The sequence below is a fragment of the Canis lupus genome, chromosome 6 (genome assembly GCF_048164855.1).
Source record: "Canis lupus baileyi chromosome 6, mCanLup2.hap1, whole genome shotgun sequence".
In the NCBI taxonomy this organism is placed as follows: Eukaryota; Metazoa; Chordata; class Mammalia; order Carnivora; family Canidae; genus Canis; species Canis lupus.
Genome location: NC_132843.1, coordinates 6,194,883 through 6,216,151, shown reverse-complemented (window position 1 = coordinate 6,216,151; position 21,269 = coordinate 6,194,883). Strand labels below are relative to the sequence as shown.

The following is a 21,269-nucleotide window of genomic DNA, read 5'->3' as shown; positions in this document are numbered from 1 at the left end:
TATGTAACCTTTGGTGGTTAAATAAAGGCATATACAAACTATCGGAGACTAACCTCGATGTAAATAAAAGGCGTCCACAAGTAACAGTACCCGCTGCCGGTAGGCCGAGGCCGTGAATGCTCCTCACGCACGCCTCTCCGATACTTGAGCAGTTCCCTCTGACATACTACCTCGGATGTGGACACCCCTGTCTCTGAAAGCAGGTCCCTGCGAGGTGTGACTGGGAGAGCGGCACGGTGGGGTTCGCGGGGTGCGCGCAGCAGGTGCACGTTAACCGGCGCAGGTGTGGCGGGCGCGCCGCGGCCCAGCCGAGTTCCCGACACGCGTCCGGGCCTCTCCGGGGCGCAAGCGCAGTGGCGCACGGACCCCGCCGCGCGCCGCCGCGCCCCGCTCTCCGGGCGCCCCGGCCCAGCCGTCTGCAGCCGCGAATTTAGGGGGGACACGCCTCGCCTCTGCGTCCGGCACATATTTTCCGGGGTCCCACCTCACAAACTCGCCCACCCGCCCTGCAAAAATAACCTGTGGATACCCTGCGTTCAGCCTCTTCTTCGCCGCCGCCGCCATTTCCAGAAGTTTCCAGTCACAGCTACGGCCACGGTCCGCACAAAGAGCGACGGCAGAGCCGTGTGGCCCCGCAGCGTCTGCGGAGCCCGCGCGGCTTTCCGGCGCTTCCCTAGATCCCCCCTCCGGCTAGGGCCCGGCGACCGCGAGGCAGACGGCGACGCCTGGGTGGGGCGAGGACAAGGAGTTCCGGCCCGCACCCCCGCCGCCCCCTACTTGGTACCTTCCGCCTCCTCCGCCCCGCGGCTCGGGAAGCTTCTCCGCGGCGCTGAGAGAGCGGCGGGGGCCGCGGGGAGGGGCCGGCGGAAGGGGCGGGCGGGCGCCGGGGGCGGGGCGCTCACGCCGCCCGTCCCGTGCCCGCCGAGTCACGTGCCCGCGTCGCAGCCAATCGCCGGGCGGCGCTGTCCTGGGAGCGAGGAGGTTGTGGTGAGAGACGGACGGAGACCGGAGATGTTTTCAAGCCCGGCCTCCGCGGCGTTCGTGGCGGTTGCAGCGGCGACGAAGACAACGACAGCGACGGCAACACCGGGGCACTCGTTCAGGGGGTGAACCCTCCTGCGCCGATCGTGCCTCGGGGCCGTGAGGGTGAGGGGGGCGTGGCGACAGGCGAGGAGGAAGGAGGGGCGCGGTTTCGAGCCCCGTCCCCGGCGCCTGGGAGGAGACCCCTCAGTTCCGCGCTGCTCCCGTCCCCCCTCCCCGGAGCAAGGTAGGGGACGCGCCAGGCCCTCCCTGCCGCGTGCCGCCCGGTCCGGCCGCCCCGCGCCGCCGCCGGCCTGACAGTGACAGGCCGTTAGTGGCCGGGGCGCGGGGCCGCCCCGCCCGCCGCCGCCCCTCCCGGAGCCGCGAGGAGCCGCGGCGCGGCGCGAGCTGCCAGCGGGGCGAGGGCGGTGCGGGGGGACCCGGCGGGGCGCCCCCCCGCCGCCGCTGCCGGGGTTGGGCTGCCGCCGCCTCCCGGAACATGGCGGGGCCGGGAGGAGCGTGTGCGTGCGAGTGTGCGCGGCCCGAGAGGGCGCCGGCGGCGTGCGGCGGCCGGACCCGGCGGGGCGGGGCGGGGCGGGGCGGGGGGCGCGCCCAGGCCGCCGCGCGCGCCCGCCCGTCCGCCCGTCCGTCCGTCCGTCCGTCCGTCCGTCCGCGGGGAGCCGGGGTGCGGGCGCGGGCGCGGGCGACCGCTGCGGCCCCAGCGGGAGGGAGCGTCGCAGGTACCGGGGTCCTGGGAGAGGACGAGCGAGGGGCAGCCGGGAAGCTGCCAGCTCGGGAGTCCGAAGGGGAAGGAGAGCGGCGCGCTGCGGTTCTGTCGTAAGTGCCCCAGTAAGCGCTCTCTGCCGCAGTGGGCAGTCGGGGCGCTTCGCGCTGCTGCAAGTGCCCCTTCGAATGGTGTCCGTGGACCCTTGGAGCACGTCAGGCTCTTAGAGCTCATTTTGAGGGAGGATATGGTGTGACGCATCCTCGAGGATCCCAAAGCGTGGAATAAACGGTTGTACAAAGAGGTTACCGAAGCCCAGCTGACAGCTGTTTTAATAATAACAGTAAGAAGCAGTTTGGGATGGGAAGTTACCCCTATTGCACCAATCGAAACCGTAGGGAACCTTTTAAGCAGTGCAGTCGTTGACATTGTAATTTCCCCCGGACACCCGCGGCTAAACTGCGGACGCGATGGAAACGGGTTGCAGATTCAGTGATGTGTGAAGCCTTGGAATTATGTGTGATCCCGAAGTTGAGGTGAACCTGTCTGTGTTCTTAGTCATGGACTCCTTTTTTATTTGAAAATGGTTTACGTAAATTAGGAAGGAAGGCGAACCGGTAAAACTGCTCTTTTAAAATAAATTGACTTTATTAAAAACATATGCTCAAGTAGGCTGTTAAAAAATCTTGGGCACTGATCTGTTTCAGTTTCTTCAGTCATTATACAAAGGCTTTCCTGGAGATTAGCTCAGAACTGGCAGAACATACGCTCTGTTGGTGCCAAGTGGCTTAAAAACAAATTGAGATAGTGTTGACTGTGTAAGATCAGGTCATTGTATTAACCTGTCTTGTTGGGGAAAGTCTTTAATTTGGGCTAAACGCAAAAAAAAAAAAAAAAAATTTTTTTTTAAAGACTGATAATGTTTCCCCAGGAGATTATAGGCAAGAAGAGAAAGGTTTTTATAGTTGACACAAGTACTAACTAAATTTCTTTTAGAGGAAGGTCTCCAGCCGGCTTGGCTAAAGTCAAACTTAGGTATTCGGGGTATGTGTTCTATTTTAGGGGCAGACGAGGTATTAAAATGAACTAAAATCTAAGTGTTAAGTGGTATTCATGGAAGGAATAGAGTAAAAAAAAAAAATAAAGAAGGAAAAAAGCAGGATTCCTTTAGTGTTTTTCATCTCTGTGATTAGGGTGGTTATATGAGCAAGCAGAGCTGGCAAAGTGAAAATCTGGGGATGAGTATTCCGTGAGGAATATATGAGGAAGAATGAAGAGAACTAAAATATTCCGATGATGAAAGAACTTAGTAGTTGTTCAGTCTCTGGTTTTAGTTCTTGTATATCAGGAAGGAAAGAAGAAGAAAAAAAAAAAACACTTGAATTTTGTTTGGAGACCAGTGCCTACTCAGTGGAATGAATTTAAAAGGAAGATTTTTTTTTTTTTTTTTTTTTTTTTTTGGTCAAGGTGTTTATTCTTTTTTTTTCCTGTAGAAGTTACTGGAAAATGTGATAGTTTTCTGAGGTAGCTTGTAGAAAATGGTGGTGGGATATTTGAAAGACACTTTGTTGGAAAAGAGATTTTTATTCTAAGGAGTAAGAATAACAGTAAAAATACTCAATTTGTTGGCAGTAGCTGACTGGTAGTTAAATTTTCTTCATTCTTGTTTTAAGAGCATTATTACAGTCTAAAAAGAGAATGATCTGAGAGATTATTTCCATCACAGCCAATAAGAGGTTTAGACTGTGTACTGTATATAAACTTGATGATACTGAAGCAATGTCTTATCAGAAAGGCATGAAAATTTTGTCTGACAATTGGAATAGGTTGCTTAAAAGCTATTCACAGTACTTTGTGATTTTGAACTTGTTGCTAAAATTAACATGTATTTCTAAAATGCCTGTATTGTGTAAAGGGTATAGTCATGGTGATTTGTCCTTAGAACTGGAAGGGACCTCAAATTTTCTAGTCTGTTTTCCTCAAGAGAAAATAAAGTCCTGGTAAGGTGAAATGACTTACCCAAGTCACTACAGCCTATTTAAAAAGTGTGTCGTTTGGGCCTAGAGATTCCTTCTTTGAAAATGCTAACGCCTCTGTCTTTAGAAAGTAGCTTTATGGAGTAGTGGAAAGAATATTGAAATATAAATGAGAGGTTCTCAGTTTGGATTCCTGATTTAAGAAAAAAAAAATCACTTGATTTATTACTTCCTAACTGTGGTTCTTGACAAATCACGTTAACTTTCAGAACCTTTTTAATCTATAAAAAGTAATTTTCCTAAATAATTTACGAGGTTGTTGGATGGAACAAATGCGATTACATATGAAAAGCACGAGGCTTACTATAAACTTTTATAGATACAAAAAGTGGCAATATTTTTGTGGCAATATTTAAAAAATAAATACAGTCTTACCGTGAAACAAGGTGTCTGATCCCTAGGTTTTTGCTTAGCCTTAGCTTTATTGTTTCCAGCACCTGCTGTTTTACAGATTATAACTCCCTGTAGATACATTTTCTGATCCCCACTTAGTTCTAATCTTAGTAAAGCCTCTTACGAACATTTTAAATATTGCAGTTGTTAGAGCTTGACTTCCTCTGGAGAATATGAAGTTTCTCCATATAGCATTTGAAAACATTCTCATTTACACTCATGCATGCATAATCTGTTTAACAGTGGCTTTTAAAAAGTAATAGTGAAAGTATCTTAGTTGCAATGTTAATTTGTCTGTTGCTAGTTTCCACATATGGCAATAACAGGAGATAATTTCCTTTATAAACTTCTCTTTGAATGGTTTGTGTTAAGGTTATCTTGTACATCTAAATATATAGAAATGTCCAGATTTTTTGTTTGCTGGCTCTCACTCTTATGTTTAAAGACCTTTTCTTCTAGTGCTTTAAATTGATAACACTGGAAAACAATATCTCAGTATTGTTTATTATAATATTACATAGATTACCTGTAATCTTGAAGCTAAAAGTTATGATAAACATTGATTGAGCACTTAGAATATGAATTATCTGTTCAATGTTTTATGTAGAATATTTAAAATTTTCAAAATAACCCTGTTAAATAGATACTATTATTATTCTAACACAGAGGTTGAGGAAAGTGAAGCTTTAAACTGTTTTGTGTAGATATTCACAGACATTAAAAAAGTGACAAGACTGTATTCCTGTTCTAAACCATTTGTCTGTGCTCTGTCTCTAATTAAGAGTGTTTAGCTGATTTTGCAAAGTTTTAAGGCAGTGTTTCTTAAATTTCAGACTTCATGAAAATGAGGGCCAGATATTCTACCTTCTATTGTGTTGGTCAGAAAAACAAAAAGAAAAGTAAATACTTCATGAGAATCCTGGAAGGTAGGCAGCAGGCCTTTTCTGAGATGTTGAGATGACTATTGGGGTTTTTTATGGTAGTTGTCAGAAGCAAATGAATCTCACCAGCTACAGAAGGACTGTGGTTGTTAACATTACAAGAGGCGATTTTAACAAACTCCACCTTTATGTTGGTGCCATTTTTATAAAGAAACATATTTAATCATAGTGCCTGGAGAGAAAAAGATCACTAACCAAACTCATTAAGGACTTTTATAAAGGAATAGATCCATCAATAGTAAATTTGTCCAGTTTAGAAAAATAGCATCCAAGACTTGATTTTCCAATTGAGACCTTCCAAAATGCTAAGAAATTCAAACACTGAAATTCTTAGAAAAATTAACTTTAAACACAGAAATGCTTCCAGATTGAGATAAGTAGAAAAGATAAAGCCACAAGTTATAAGGTGGAAATAATTTCTTTTTCTTTGGTATCTCAAATATTGTCTATTCTTTGGCCAATCCCTTAATATTTACTTATTGCACTAAAATTGTTTCAATATATATAGTTTACTTTTATGACTTTTGGTTTGTATTTGGGCCATAATTAGTGGAAATATCACAATATTTGTGATGAGTATCATATTTTTTCCACTTTCTTAAAGATTTTTTTTCAATTTTAAAATTAAGCAATGTCTGTACCTAAAATGGGGCTCAAATTTACAACCCCAAGATTGAGTTGCATGCTCTTCGACTGAACCAGCCAGGTGCCCCCAAATAACATATTTTTAAACTACTTTGTTGCTTGAAAGAGGTGAGAGAATCTTGTAGCTTTTCAGATTCCGGATTGTTCTTCCTCCTACATAGGAGTTTTGTCTGTCTCCTGAATTCTAATAGAGAACAAAAACTGCATGTGTGGTTCCCTCTTCCTAGAAATAGCTGTATTGACTCTATACAAGATAATAGTATGTAAGAAATATGGTGCTGTGTAGTTCATGAAGTACTTTAAAAAAAAAAAAAAGATTTATTTGAGAGAGCGTGAGTCGCATGCAAGCACGGGGGTGGGAAGTGTGGAGAAAATCCTCTATCAGACTCTGCTGAGTGGGGAGCCTGAATACAAAAACATGGGGGCTGGATCCCAGCACCCTGAGATCATGATCTGAGCCGAAATCAAGAGTTGGATGCTTAACTGACTGAGCCACTCCGGTGCCCCTGTTCATGAAGTACTTTTTTACTTCAGATCCTTTCAGTTTCACAACTACTCTGAGATCAGGAAAACATCAGCTAACCTGATGATGTTGAACCATGGATAGGAACCAGGTTAAAATTCTCTGGCAAATGCTAGACTCTTGAAATTCACTCAAGAAAGAGAAGTATTAACATCTAAAGGAAGAAAGAAGAAACACATATTTTTATTTTCCTTTATACCAAAGACACATTGTACACACAGCCTTCTTTCTATTTTGTTACACCTTTTCTGAAACTTAAGAAAGGTAGGAGTAAATACTGAAAACATTCTTTATACCACTTTACTAATAAGTGGTGATTGAGAACATTAAAAGTTTTACAGAATGTTTTCAACTTCAATTTATACAAAAATATTATAACTAAAAAGAAAGCTTTGTTACATTCTGTTGTTCTGTAGTAAAGTCTTGTAACCTCTGAGTTAAAATAAGTCCTTTTTACCAGAGTTTAATTTTGAGTATTTGAAAGTTACTTGGTGATCAAGAAAAAGAACTTTTATTGAGCTTCTGTACTTGAGGTAGTGTTAGATATCTTCAGATCCGTTATGTTAATCAGTGATGAGAGTAGAGATCTTAAATACCTAGTTATAAAAATACTTTAAAAGGATGTCACTGAAATATCTCCAACTTGAGATACCAGTACTCAAGATCTAACTTGAAATTTATTTATTTTTATTTATTTTTATTTTTTTTTTTAACTTGAAATTTATAAGTGCTGTATAAATACAAGTTTGTTGCTGTACAAGAAATTTTTCTTAAGATCAAGCTAATTCATTCATTCATAGATTTACATTGAAGTAGGTCATCCAGTGGTGGTTATTCAACCTTCAGAAATTATTCCTGTCTTCCAGGTGTTCATTAAAACATCCCAAGAATAAAGATGAGTGTTCTCTTGTTCTCTTTAAGCTGCAGTTGAACAGGATAAAAATACCTTTTTACTGAGTTTCTGTTTGTCCTCATATCATTGAAAGTAAACAAGAATGTTTGACAGCAAATTGGCTTACTCATTCTTCCTTTCCTTTGTCCCTTCTCTCCTTCGGGGCTCCTCCTTCCCCTTTAGATGCTAGTGTTCCTTTGCCTTTGCAAAAACCCAGTGAAAAATATACCTATCTGTAGTTGGTTGACAATTTACATTTTTGTTATTAGATTTAAGTGTTACTGCTTACACTTTGTATTTCAAGGCTTTTGTCTTTAATTATGGTATGAATATTGATTTTGGTAATTTAGATCATTAGCTAATATATCAGGAAATAATCATTTTCATTTTCTCTTCTGTGAACTGACACTTCATATTCTTTGGACATTTTTCTGTCTTCTTTGTTCCTTCTTATTGAAAACTTCTAGGAGTGGCAATCAAGAATTTAAACAACTTTGAAAACTTTTAGGGTGTTTTTAAATTACAAAAAGAATATATGCATATTATTAAAGTAAAAAGCTATGTAATAAAAGGGTTACCAATTCTCCAACCTCCCCCTCTGGATATTCTTTGTTTATTAGAGATTGTTAACCTTCTATATGCTATAAATATTTTTTCTTTTTTTTTTAATATTTTTTCTAATTAATCATTTGTATCAGAACTTGGATTTTACAGCCTTTTAGCAAACCCCAGAAGAAACTGGCTCTCTGCAAATTGTTACCTTATTGAGATGATAACTCTTTGGACTCTCTTATTATACCTTCACACCTCTAGTCCAAGAATTTATCCAGCCTATAACTTTTGTGAACTTTGATGTTAGGGAAGATGGAGCTGAAACAGTGGGAATCCTTTGAGCTTAGGGGAAAACTGGAGTGTCTCACATTTAAGTCATGTTCATTATGGAGTGCCTGTTAACTTGTACAGGTGTAATTACAAATGATCTGTGATTGGTAATAGTCCCTCTATATAGCTTTTCATTCGCTCCTTACAGTGACTTTGTGAAGTTTATCTTGTTCCATTTTTTTATTTTTAAGAAATCTACACCCAATATGGGGCTCAAACTCGACTCTGAGATCGAGAGTCACATGTTCTGCCTACTGAGACAGCCAGGCACTCTCTATCTTATTCCCATTTTAGAGATTTGATTCGATTAAAATCTGTGACTGTGTTGTTTCCTCAAGAACTACACCTTTAAAGAAGTTAGTGATATTAAAAGAAAAAAGAGATAAAGTAATAGATAAATTTTTTCCCTTTTAGGGAAAAGTAATTATTTTGTGTTCTGGATTATGGATTTTTTTGAAGAGTGAAAGGATTTGAATGATCTAGTTTGACAGTGTAGTAGTTTATCTCTGGGTATTGAATTTGAAAGTAACTAGAATTTTTATCTTTTCTGGGTTTTCAAGTTGAACAAATATCATGGATATAATATTGTAAACATTTCATAGTTAAATTTTAAATAAATATTTCTATGAGCAGCATTGCATTTATCACTGTTGAGACAGGTGTTTGGGACAAGCAAAGACAGTATTATGGTCTCTGTCTTTTTTAAGGGTTTATACTCAGTGAACAAAACTGCATATGAAATAGGACAGTATTTTTTTTAAAGAATTAATTTATTTGAGAGAAGTGGAGAGCATGAGCTGGAAAGGAGCAGAGGGAGAGGGACAAGCAGACTCTTCACTGAGCATAGAGCTAGAGGTGAGATTCAGTCCTATGATCCTGAGATCATGACCTGAGCTGAAACCAAGAGTCGACACCTAATCGGCTGAGCCACCCAGGTATCCCAGGATTGTATTATTCTTAAACATCTAAATTGCTTTCTGGTTGGTATACACAGGAGCATAGTAAGCCCTGCAAGGACATAGATGGTGTTTATCTTGTTCAGTATTGTACACTCAAACGAATTTCATCACACTGTAACGAGTCATTGTATATTTATCGAATGACCGAGAACCACCCCAATGCCAGTGACAGAAGAATGGTTTGATTGGCATAAGAAGGCTAAGGAAGAAAAGACGAGTAGTACATGAGATTACTAAGATGAGGGACTTAATGAAAATGAATTTGCAAGATGAAAATGATATAGTGCAGATTTTCTTAGAATGATTGTAGACATTGTGTGGAATTCAATAAGACCCAAGTTCAGTAATAAGGTTGTTAGGTCTTAAGGTTTTATGTCCCAATGCTCTAAGCATATATCTGAAGAAGACATTCTCTTCTTACATGGAGCATAAAATCTAGCAGGAAGACATAGTTATTTAAAGCAAGGATCCATAATTAGAGGTTCTGTAAACATTTTGAAATTACATTGCAAATTCCTTAGTGAATATGCCTTCAGAGTCTGAAATAGGTATGTCCAAAAGAGACTAAGAATCACTGACTTGAAAATTTAAGTTCAATTTTGATCTAGAATCATATTCTTAAATAGTCCTAAACTTGTGTTTTTAGGTATTATTTTTATAGTATTATATATTATAGTATATATTATACTATACTATAGTATAGTAATATTTCCTTTTGATAGGTTAAAGCAATATAGTATAGTAATGTTTCCTTTTGATAGACAAAGCTCTTTAATATTGGCACTTTCAGTGGGATTTGCCTCCCCTGCCCCCCGCTTTATAACATTTGTGTGGTTACCTATCCAGAAATGTTTTCTTTTAAAAGTGAAACAAAACATGCATGTATGCCTTCCCATGGGGATTGGAGTTTTCATAATACTACCCTTTTCTTGTTACTTTCTTACAGTTATTTTAATACATTAAATTTACTCTGCTGTGGTAAGTTAGCATTATCGTATTTTTCCTTATTCTCTTCAGTATACTTTGGTAAGGAACCAGTTTATAATTCTAAGTTAGTGTGGCCAAAAGAGCTACCAGTAACATGTACATATATTACTCTGAGCCGGTTTAGAGCATGTTTTCTTTTAAATGCCTTGAAATATGTTATCCTGAATTCTTGGGTGTCGTATAGTAAGTAGGTTTATGTTGGAGAGTATGCAGGGTACAGAAAAAGTGAAGTTACAGATAAGGACTGAAATTTCAACCCTGGTGTGAAGTCATATGGAAGCTATAAATTTTGGCTCCAGTTTGAAGCAGTGTTACAACCCATGGTATAGTTGGGTCAGGGGAGGAATAGTGTGGTATGCAGATTAGAAATAATTTAATGCTTCCACTAACATTGCTCTTTCAAGGTACTAATTTCAGCAGTTTCTCTAACTCCATAAAGAGTTTGGGCATAGATAAAGGTGAGTTTCAGGATCAAAGACTTGCGTAGAATAGAAGCAGTGATTCTTGTGAACTATTCTGTTTTTTTTATGCCATGGCCTTTATCCTAAATTTCTTATATTTTTATGTGCTGGTGTTAAAATTACACCAAATTATCTAAACAATTAAAAATACTTCCATTTTGGGCAGCCCAGGTGGCTCAGCGATTTAGCGCCACCTTCAGCCCAGGGTGTGATCCTAGAGACCTGGGATTGAGTCCCACGTCAGGCTCCCTGCATGGAGCCTGCTTCTCCCTCTGCCTGTCTCTGCTCCTCTCTCTCTCTCTCTCTCTCTCTCTCTCTCTCTCTCTCTCCCCCCCTCCCCCCCCCCGTGTCTCTCATGAATGAATAAATAAAATCTTAAAAAAAAACCTTCCATTTAAAAGTAAAATATGTGGGGATCCCTGGATGGCTCAGCAGTTTAGCACCTGCCTTCAGCCCAGGGCATGATCCTGGAGTTCTGAGATCGAGTCCCACATCAGGCTCCCTGCATGGAGCCTGCTTCTCCCTCTGCCTGTGTCTTCTCTCTCTCTCTCTCTCATAAATAAATAGAATCTTAAAAAAAAAAAAAGGTAAAATATGTGCCCTGTCATTTTAAATGAAAGCAATAAAAGTGAGATCGTTGCTTGAGATTAAACTGTGAGGTGTGGGATCCTGCCTTTGGCCCAGGGTGTGATCCTGGAGTCCTGGGATCCTGTCCCACATCAGGCTCCTGCATGGAGTCTGCTTCTTCCTTTGCCTGTGTCTCTGCCTCTCTCTCTCTCTCTCTCTCTCTAATGAATAAATAAATAAAATCTTTAAAACTAAACAAACAAACTGTGAGGTGTATTTAGAATGGCACCAGATTTATATTGCAAAGATCAGCTGCTTGTCCTTTGAGGAGCAGGAGAAGGGGGCAAAGTTAAAATATCAAAACCTTTTTATTTTGAAATACTTTAAATAATGTAAAAGGTACAGGAAACAGCATAATGAACTTCCTGGGTACCTATCACCAGCTTAAGAATTAAACATTACGAACTAGTGGAAGCCCTCTATATACTTTTCCTGAATCCATTTCCTCACTCCCTCAAGGGAATCCCTATCTCCCTTTGTACAAACTTCCCAACAGTGACATTTCCCTTTCTCTAGACCTATGTAATTTCTTTCTTCACAGTTCACCATGAACTCTACATTTTAACTTTATTGCATATTGCATATGACCGTAAGAGTGGTCTGAGAAGGGGAGTTGAAAGTAAGACTATGTGAGGTAAAAATCTGCCTTAAAATATAGGCAAGGGAAAGTTAGATTTCATCACTGTTCTATTTGCAGAACAGAATTGATAAGTTAGACGTGAGAATAATCTAACAACATAATTATTTTAAGAAGAATAGTGTGGTAGCAGCAGTGTAGAGTAGTCGGTCTCAAAGGAAGTGGTGATTTGCTACCTCATTTTGATTGACTGATTTCCTCCTAAGTTTTGTACATTGGTGAGATTTTACTTGGCCTCAAACTTTAACATTTTGATGGAAGAGAAAGGAGCTGGTGGCAAAATCCTTAATAACGAGCGTTTCCAGTTTCAGGATTTGGGGAGTTACCCCCTGACCCCCTTTAGAATCTGTTGACAGTGCAGTGAATACAAATTAGCTAATAGATTTCTAGTTTAGCCATCAGTAATTTTTTTCATCCCCCATGCCAGCCATGCGAGGAATGCTACACCTAATCGTTTTCTCTGAGCTCTTGCAGCCCTCTACTGGTCTAGGGAAGTTGCACAATTTAGAACCCTATAGGGCTAAGAAAGAGGTCGGTAACTCAGCAACTCATTTTTAGAATCTTTGAACTTTAGAAGGTATTTATGCCAACTCTCTCAATTGCAGATGACTGTTTTATATAATACATCTTAATGATTCTGGAAATAAGTGTATACATAGTATATTAGATACCCGTGGCAAATAGATCGTTGTAAGCACACTGCCTATATTATATTCTTTAAAAAGTTTGAATGTATTTTTAGAATGTGGTCCTTTATGGTCCAGTGTTTGACAGTGTCGAAAACATCTTTTTACCACTAATATATTTTGTAAGTATTGTCTAATAAAGTAATGAGATTTTTTTTTTTAAATTTCAGCTATTAGTTGCTACTGTTAGAAGATAAACACAACAGAAAAATGCTAATTGCTTCTTTTATTTTCTTTAAGATTTATTTCTTTATTTGGGAGAGAGAGTGTGCACATGTGTCTGGGGGAGGAGCAGAGAGGGAGGGAGAGAATCTTAATCAGACTCCCTGCTGAGCATGTTGCAGATGCCCCAGCGGCGCTGCAGGGCTCAATCCCATAACCCTGATACCATGACCCAAGCCCAAATCAAGAGTAGGATGCCCAAACAACTGAATCACCCAGGTGCCCCTTAAATTATCTTACTTTAAATTACTTTCAGCAACTTTCTGTTGCTGGAGCCAGAAACATGGGTATTATTCTAACCTCCTTACTCTTGTTTACTATTACTCCTTATCTCACAACTGGTCATTATACTTTAAGTGGTTTCCTAGTTTCTCATCTGACTTCTTTTAGTCTTCCAAAGTTTCACCAGCAGCCTTTCTAAACACTACTTGAATTATGTCACTGCCTTTTTAAAAGTTTTAAATTGCTTTTTGTCATTAAGATCAAACAACACAATCACAAGGTGCCTCATGATGTGATCCCTTCCTACTTCTTTAAATTCATTTTCTACCCATTGTACTTCGAGTTTTGCTATCCTCTCAGTGTGGCCTGCTTTCTTGTGTGGAGTATGTGTCCATACCTATGCACATGCTTATCCTTTTCCCTCTGCAGCTCCATATCTACCTGCCTGGTGGTCGTCATCCTCAGGATCATCTTAGTGTTACCTCTCCTTGAAATTCCCCAACTATACCCCCATTTACCTGCATGTGAGTTGGGTGATCTCTTTGTGTTAGTGTTGCCTTATTTCTGTAACATTTATTATTCCATATAGTAATTAACCTGTCGTTCATTCCTTAAAAACAGTAAATTTCCTTTAGGCTAGGATTGTGTCTTGTTTATCTTTAGTTCCATTGCTTAGCATATAGATGCTTAGTAAATGTTAAGTGATTGAAAATTGCATGAGCATCTGGGTATGATAGCTAAGGAAAGTATCTGTAGTTAAATAGATTAAGATCACATACTTAATTCCTTTTTTGAAATTATGAGGAGAATCAGTTCTTTTAGATCAATGTTTGTTGGACATAGTTTTCACGATTTATATATGTTGAGGAAAGAGTTGGGGGAGATAAAGAATGGTAGAATTTTAGAGCTGGAAGGGACTTCATTTTATTTTATTTTTTTAATTTTTATTTATTTATGATAGTCACAGAGAGAGAGGCAGAGACACAGGCAGAGGGAGAAGCAGGCTCCATGCACCGGGAGCCCGATGTGGGATTCGATCCCGGGTCTCCAGGATCGTGCCCTGGGCCAAAGGCAGGCGCCAAACCGCTGCGCCACCCAGGGATCCCGGGTTTAACTTAGAGTTACAGTGAGAACTCAGGTCTTCTAGTAGTCATTTTGCTAAATTTCTCCTAATATGTTTTGCCGGGATTAGTACATATTGGTTGTTTATATTTCAGGCATTTGGGGTATCAAAATAGTACTCTTATTTTGTACCATAGATTTATTTTTGTGGAATTTTGAAGGTAACATACACATACAGCTAAACCAAATTGACCATTTATCTTGTATTTACTTTGAATAGTCTTCTGAATTACCTGCCATGCTCAGATTCCTGAAAGATATAATATTTAGCAGCACCAACCCAAAAGCAGCCTCTATTTACAGGACTGAGCTTCTGTCCTGAATTTTACTTCCTTTCCTATTTTGGTGGCTGGGTTTAAAAACATAAAACACATTAAAAAAAAAAATGCCTCTTACTTTCTCTTTACCTCTGTTTCAAGCAGTCTGTCACCTGTCATCTCATTATTCTTTCTCCAGGACACCATAGTTCTCCAGAGCAAACTAATGGAAGGTTGACCTATTTTATTATTTTTTAATTTTTATTTTTTAGATTAGAGAAGTAGAACGTGATCATTAAAATAGTTAATATAGAACTGTGTAAAATAGACCATAAACTTAAGGACTTTTAAAAACATTGTTTAAAGGACATTGTTGAGGATAGTTTATTTTAAAGGATGTGGTTGTTTATCTTCATCTTTGCATGCTGTTGGTTAAATTGGTCATGTATGATTTTAGTTTCTTGATCTGGAATACAACCATTATATTTTTGTGGGAAAATGTTATGAAATAGCTGCCAGAAAATATTGTGGTGAAAGTCAACCATTGCTTACTTAGGGAAAGTATGATAAAGAAAGCACAATTCCTCTTTTGTAGACTGAATTCTCCCTTAAATGATTTAAGTACATGGTGGGGGGGAGGGAGAATGTCCAGTTAATATCCCAGAAACATGGCCATTTATTGTGAGGCCTTTTCCATTATTTTTTCAGAACCATTTTTAAAATGTGAGGGAATTAAGCTGTATGGTCTTTAAGTAGGAAATACTATTTACATGGATTGTTGTATACTTTTTTTGCCTGGGGGGAAAACAGCAATAAGGATATCATAATTTTTTAATGATTTAAGCTATCAATTTTGTATTCATAGAAAAATAGAATTTAGAGTAAAATTATTCTAAACCTTTTATTCTGGAATCAGAATTTTGGAAGAGTAGGAGATCTTCATTGTCCTCTAGCCTAACATTACTTTCAAGAAGAAACAGGAATATTGAGACATGATGAAGGTCAACCAAAAAGTCAGACTAGAATCTTGGATTTAGAGAAAGTAATGGTCACTTTCCTAACTGAATGACTCTTAAGGATCATTGAATTCTGTTGCTATAATTTGGTCCTTTACTAGTTACCTTTTTTGTTTCCTAAAATAATTTTGGAGGAAGCATTTTTGCCCCTAAAGCAGCAGAAACAGGAAAAACGGAATTCTCATTCTATGCTTATGGTTCTATCTTTATTTTCTTTGGATAGAATATAAAATTAGTGGTAAATTTAGAGGGCAATATCTGAATATTTTATATGTAGCAAGGACTATGCTAGGTATTATTTTATTACTTTCCATGTCTATCAGTTGAGTTGTATGATTTTATAATATAGCAGAATTTAAGTAACTTTAATTTTGTTTTCAATTGTATTTAAAGTGATTGTTCTGGAGCCTTCCAGACAAAATGGTAGACTGAAGCTCCCTTCTTTATCAGATATGTGGGAATGCTAGATAAAAATAAAATATAAAAAATACACAGCTGAGTTTGAAAACTAGAAAGAGGAATCTGCAGGTGCCTGAAATGGAAAAAGGACTTAAAATCATAATAGAAAACAGAGAGAAGCCCCTTTTCCTATAAAACAGATACTCCAGATACTGTGCGCTTTAATGCATTGGTGGAATCCACAGGCCCAGGAATGGCAGGGAGTTGAGCCCAGACCAGGAAGGGTTTGAATTATTCGTGTGAATGAGGCAAACAAAGTCCAGCTTAGCTGCCTGGTTTATTTTTCCTGATCCATCTTCTTCCTGTCCTTTTATTTGCAACCTTTTTAGTAGCCTTTTGTGGTTTCTTTTACAAAATATATTGCTGAATCTTATTTTTATCAGCCTCAGACTCTTACCTTTTCATTAACAAGTTTAATCCATTTTCATTTATTGTATTAACACATTGGAAATTATTTACATTCTGTTTACTAAACTTCTAGTTATTTTCCACAATCAGTTTTTTGGTTTATTTGTGGTTTTTTTTTGGGGGGGGGTTGTTTTTGTTTGTTTTTTTAAATTTTATTTATTCATGAGAAACACAGAGGGAGAGAGGCAGACACACACAGGCAGAGGGAGAAGCAGGCTCCATGCAGGAAGCCCGATGTGAGACTCGATCCCGGGACTCCAGGACCACGCTGTGGGCCGAAGGCAGGTGCCAAACCGCTGAGCCACCCAGGGATTCCCCCCACAGTTTTTTAATCCTAAATATATATGTGTGTGTGTGTGTGTGTGTATAATGTACATATCTTACCTGTAAACAAGTACTTAAATGACTTTCTCACTTTCCTCTGGTCTGCTCCACACCACCCTCTACCCTTAGTTTCCCAGTAGCCATGTTGATGTTCTGTTGAATTTTAGTTCTAGATTGTTAGGGGTGTTCTTCAAGCATCCATCCATCCTTTTTATATAAAATATGTTCTATTAGGTTATTTGCTCACTCTTACTGGCATGTATCATATAGTATTCTCATAGATTTATTTCAGTTCGTATTTGAGTACCTATATAAAAGCACTTTCAACAGGGTTTTTGTACATAAACATTCTAAGGCTTTTTATCCCTGAAAATATCTTTAGTTATCCTCACTTTTAAATACTCGATTAGATTAATTACAGATTTTTGGTTTGAAATTCTTTCCTTTAACATTTTGAAAATACTACTACGTTATTTTTTTGTTGCTTGTTTTGCTCTTTGGAAGACTCCACTAACTTCCTCTCCAAAGAGGTCATCCCAATTTCAGCAGCAGCAGCAGTGTATGAATATTCCAGTTTCCTTGAACCCTTGTCAGCACAATCTTATCAAGACTTTAATCAAGTCTTTTAAGTGAAAAAGGTGTCTTGTTTTATAGTTTTAAAATTGGATTTGAATGCTTCTGTGTGTTTATTCGACATTTGTGTTTCTTTTTCCTTGAGCTGCCTCTGTATCTTGCTTGGGGGTCGGGGGAGTTAAGTTGTCTTTTTTTTTTTTTTTTTTAGTGATTATTAGTCCTCTTTCATTTGTGTTGCAAATGTTTTCATTTGTTGTATGATTTCTGTTTATGGTATTTGCATTTCTAGTTTACAGAATTAGGATTTCTAACAAAATGACTTTCAGCATTTATATCACATTTTAGAAGAACTTACCTAACTTAAAGAATTTTTTCTAGTTTTTTTTTCCTTTTTAAGATTTACTTATTTGAGAGAGAGAGCATAAGCATGAGCAGGAGGGGCAGAATGAGAGGGAGAGAGAATCTGAAGCTGACTACACAGTGAGTTGGAGCCCAATGCAGGGCTTGATCTCGTAACTCTTAGATCATAACCTGAGCTGAAACCAAGAGTCAGAGGCTTAACCGACTGCACCACCCAGGTGCTCCTCTGGTATTTCTGTGGCTTAATTTTTATGTTTATTTCTTTGACCCAGGTATTAACATTTTTAACTTGTCAGAATTATTCAAAAATTTATTTGATAAGATTTGGCAAGATAATTTTGAGAAAAAAAATGATGGACTAAAATTTATTATAAAGCTATACAAAACTATAAATAAAATAAAAAATAAAATACTCATTTGCAAAAAGCAAAACTAAACCATCGAGTGTTGGTACAAGAACGGAAAGACAGAGTACTGAAACATACAAGAAAGCCCAGAGACCAATTTGGGTATATAAAGGAATATGATTGTTACTAAAGAGTGGCATTACAGATACATGGGAAGAGTTGAAATGTCAAAAGAAGGGGCTCCTGGGTGGCTCAGTGGTTGAGCGTCTGCCTTTGGCTCAGTTTGTGACCTCAAGATCCTGGGATTGAGTCCTGCATCAGGCTCCCCCCCGGAGAGCCTGGTTCTCCCTCTGCCTATGTCTCTGTCTTTTTCTCTGTCTCTCATGAATAAATAAACAAAATATATTTTTCTAAATGTCAAAAGAAGTTAAAGGAAATAAGAGTGAGTATATTTTCTGGTCTTGACGTAGACAGTTTAAGTTTAAGCCTCAAGGAAAAGGAAAGATTCATAAAGAAAATAAGCATAAAAAACATATTTTTGGTAGTACTTTGTGTATAGTCGATTTGACACTTGTGTTCATAGCATTATTCACAGGAGTGAAGAAGTAGAAACAACCTGAATGTCCATCCGTAGATAAATGGGTAACAGATTGTGGTATATACATGCAGTGGATGGAGTAATATTCACCAAGGAAAAGGAAGGAAATTCTGATACATGCTACAACATGGGTGAACTTTAAAGACATACTGAGTGAAATAAGCCACTCATAAAAAAACCAATATATTAAGATTTCTGTTCTACATGGTATCTAGACAGTTAAATTTATAGAGACAAAGTAAAATGGTGGTTACCAGTGGCTGGGAAGAGTAGAAATAGGGAGTTGCTGTAGGTATAGAGCTCAGTTGGGGTATGAAGAAGTTCCGAAGATGATCAGTGGTGATGTTTGCACAATAGGTGAATCTGCTTCATGCCACAGAACCATAAACTTATAAGAAATAACAAATGATTGTGAAGATATGGAGAAAAGAAAATCCTTGTGCAGTGTTGGTGGGGATATAAACTGGTGCAATCACTATGGAAAACAGTGTGTAGATTCTTCAAAAAATTGAAAAGAGAGCTACAGCATGATTCAGTAATTCCGGTTCTGGGTATCTTTCCAAAGAAAATGAAAACACTAACCCAAAAAGATTTATGCATTTCCATGTTCATTGCAGCATTATTTGCAGTAGCCATGGTACAGAAACAACCTAAGTGTCCATTGATAAATGAAGATGTGGTGTGTATGTACAATGAAATATTCAGTCTTTAATAAAAGAATGAAGTCTTGCCATTTGCAACAATGTGGATGGACCTTGTGGGCATTACATTAAGTAAAATAAGTCAGAGAAAGACAAATACCATATGATCTCACTTACATGTAAAATCTAAAACAAAACAAAAAAACACAAAGCTTATGGATTTATAGAGACCATATTTCGACCATATTGCTGGTTGCCAGAGGTGGGAATTGGGGTCTGAGCAAAATAGGTGAAGGGGGTTAAAAGGTAAGTTGACTTATAAACAGATGGCTTCACTCTTCCATGTTACCAATTACCAAACATTCAGAGTAAATTAATACCAGTCCTCAAACTCTTCCGCAAAATACGACAGGAAGGAACTCTTCCAAAATAATTTTATGGGGCCAGAATTGTCCTGATACCAAAACCAGACAAGATAACACAAGAAAAGAAAAATTGCCACCACTGTTGTGAATGTACAAACAAAAATTCTCAACAAATACTAGCAAATCAAATTGAACAGTGTGTTGAAGGATCATACCTGATGATCAGATGGGAGTTATTCCAGGTATATGGGGGTGGTTGAAAATCCTCAAATCAGTCAATGCCCATTGAAAAATGAAGGGTAAAACTTTGTATTATCTTGATACATGCAGGAAAAGCATTTGACAAAATACAACATCCACTTACGATTAAAAAAAAAATACATTCAACAGAGCAGGTATAGATGTAATGTACCTCAACATAATAAAGGTTTTATGTGAGAAGCTCAGAGCAAACATCAGAATCAGCAATGAAAGATTGAAAGTGTTTCTCTACAATCAGGAATAAGACAAGGATGCCCATTCTTGCTGTTTTTGTTCAGCACAGTATATGTAGTCCTAGGCAGAGCAGTTAGGCCAGAAAAAGAAATAAAAGATATTTAAATTGGAAAGGAAGAAGTAAAACTGTCATTGCAGATGACATAATATGTAGAAAGAAGTCTACCAAAAAACTGTTAGAGCTAGTAAATAAATTCAGTAAATTTGTGGGATATAAAATCAATATGCAAGATCTGTTGCATTTCTGTATACTAATAATGAACTATAAGAAAGAGAAATCTGGAAAACAGTCCCATTTACAATTGCATCAAAAAAATTACCTAAGAATAAATGTAACCAAAGAGGTGAAGGCCCTGTATATTGAAAACTGGAAGACATTAATGGAAGCAGTTGAAGATGACACAAATGGAGAGAGATTCTGTGTTAATGGATTGGAGGAATCAACATTGTTAAAATGTCCATACTAGCCAAAGCAATCTATGGATTCAGTGCAATCCCTATCAAACTTCCAGTGGCACTTTTCACAGAAATAGAACAAAGAAATTGTAAAATTTCTATGAAACCACAAAAGGTCTCGAATAGTCAAAGTAGTCTTAAGGAAGACCAAAGCTGAAGGCCCCATACTCCTTGATTTCAAACTATATTACAAAGTTTTAGTAATTAAAACAGTATGTTACTGGCATAAAAAGAGGCACAGAGGTTACTGGAACAGCGTGGGGAACCCAGAAATAAACTCATACATACATGGTTAATTTACAACAACAGAGGAGCCAAGAATATACCTGGGAAAGGACAGTCTCTTCAATAAATGGTACTGGGGGAACTGGACTACTATCTTATATCCTAAACAAAAATCCGCTCAAAGTTAAAGAGCCTAAGTCATGAAACCATAAAATTCCTAGAAGAAAACGTAGGCATTTTAAGCTCCTTGACATAGGTCTTGGCAATGGTATTGAATCTGACACTGAAAGTAAAAGCAAGCAAGTCTCACTGTTTAAGTGAGACTACATCAAATTAAAAAGCTTCTGCACAACAAAGGAAACCAACAAAATGAAAAGGCAATGTACTGAATGGGAGAAAGTATTTGTAAATCATATCTGATAGGGAGTAATATCTGGAAATTATAAAGAACTCCTATAACTCTAGCAAAAAAAAAAAAAATCCGATTTAAAAATAGGAAGATCTGAATAGACATTTTTCCAAAGACCACCTGCAAGTTGCCAACAGGTACACAAAAGAATGCTCAACATCATTAATCATTAGGGAAATGTAAATGAAAGCCACAATGAGATATCTGCTCACACTTGATAGAATGGCTATTAGACAAGAAGTTAAGTGTTGATGCAGATGTGGAGAACAGGGTACCCTTCTCATGCACTGTTGGTGGGAATATAAATTGGTACAGCCACTATGGAAAATAGTATGAAGGTTCCTCAAAAAATTAAAA

The 21,269-nt window shown here is 38.8% G+C and overlaps 2 protein-coding genes across 20 annotated transcripts in view; one reads left to right on the top strand and one right to left on the bottom strand.

Annotated features, from left to right (window-relative positions):
• The window catches only part of LOC140634956 (uncharacterized), a 119,645-nt gene extending 118,807 nt beyond the window's left edge, over nucleotides 1-838 (bottom strand). For 4 of the 9 annotated variants that reach the window (XM_072828738.1, XM_072828739.1, XM_072828737.1 and 1 more), the window contains exon 1: nucleotides 54-482. In XM_072828738.1, coding sequence (XP_072684839.1) covers nucleotides 54-467 — 414 coding nt within the window. In that variant the 5' untranslated portion in view covers nucleotides 468-482. Of the gene's footprint in view, nucleotides 1-53; nucleotides 497-519 lie in introns of those variants that run through there. The other 5 variants (XR_012032283.1, XR_012032282.1, XM_072828742.1 and 2 more) reach the window with 5 other exon arrangements.
• Nucleotides 839-947: 109 nt separating this feature from the next.
• ANKRD12 (ankyrin repeat domain 12) overlaps nucleotides 948-21,269 on the top strand; it is a 123,628-nt gene continuing 103,306 nt past the window's right edge. For 3 of the 11 annotated variants that reach the window (XM_072828731.1, XM_072828726.1, XM_072828734.1), the window contains exon 1: nucleotides 948-1,267. The gene's annotated coding sequence lies outside the window, so the exon portion shown is untranslated. Of the gene's footprint in view, nucleotides 1,268-1,658; nucleotides 2,281-21,269 lie in introns of those variants that run through there. The other 8 variants (XM_072828732.1, XM_072828727.1, XM_072828733.1 and 5 more) reach the window with 6 other exon arrangements.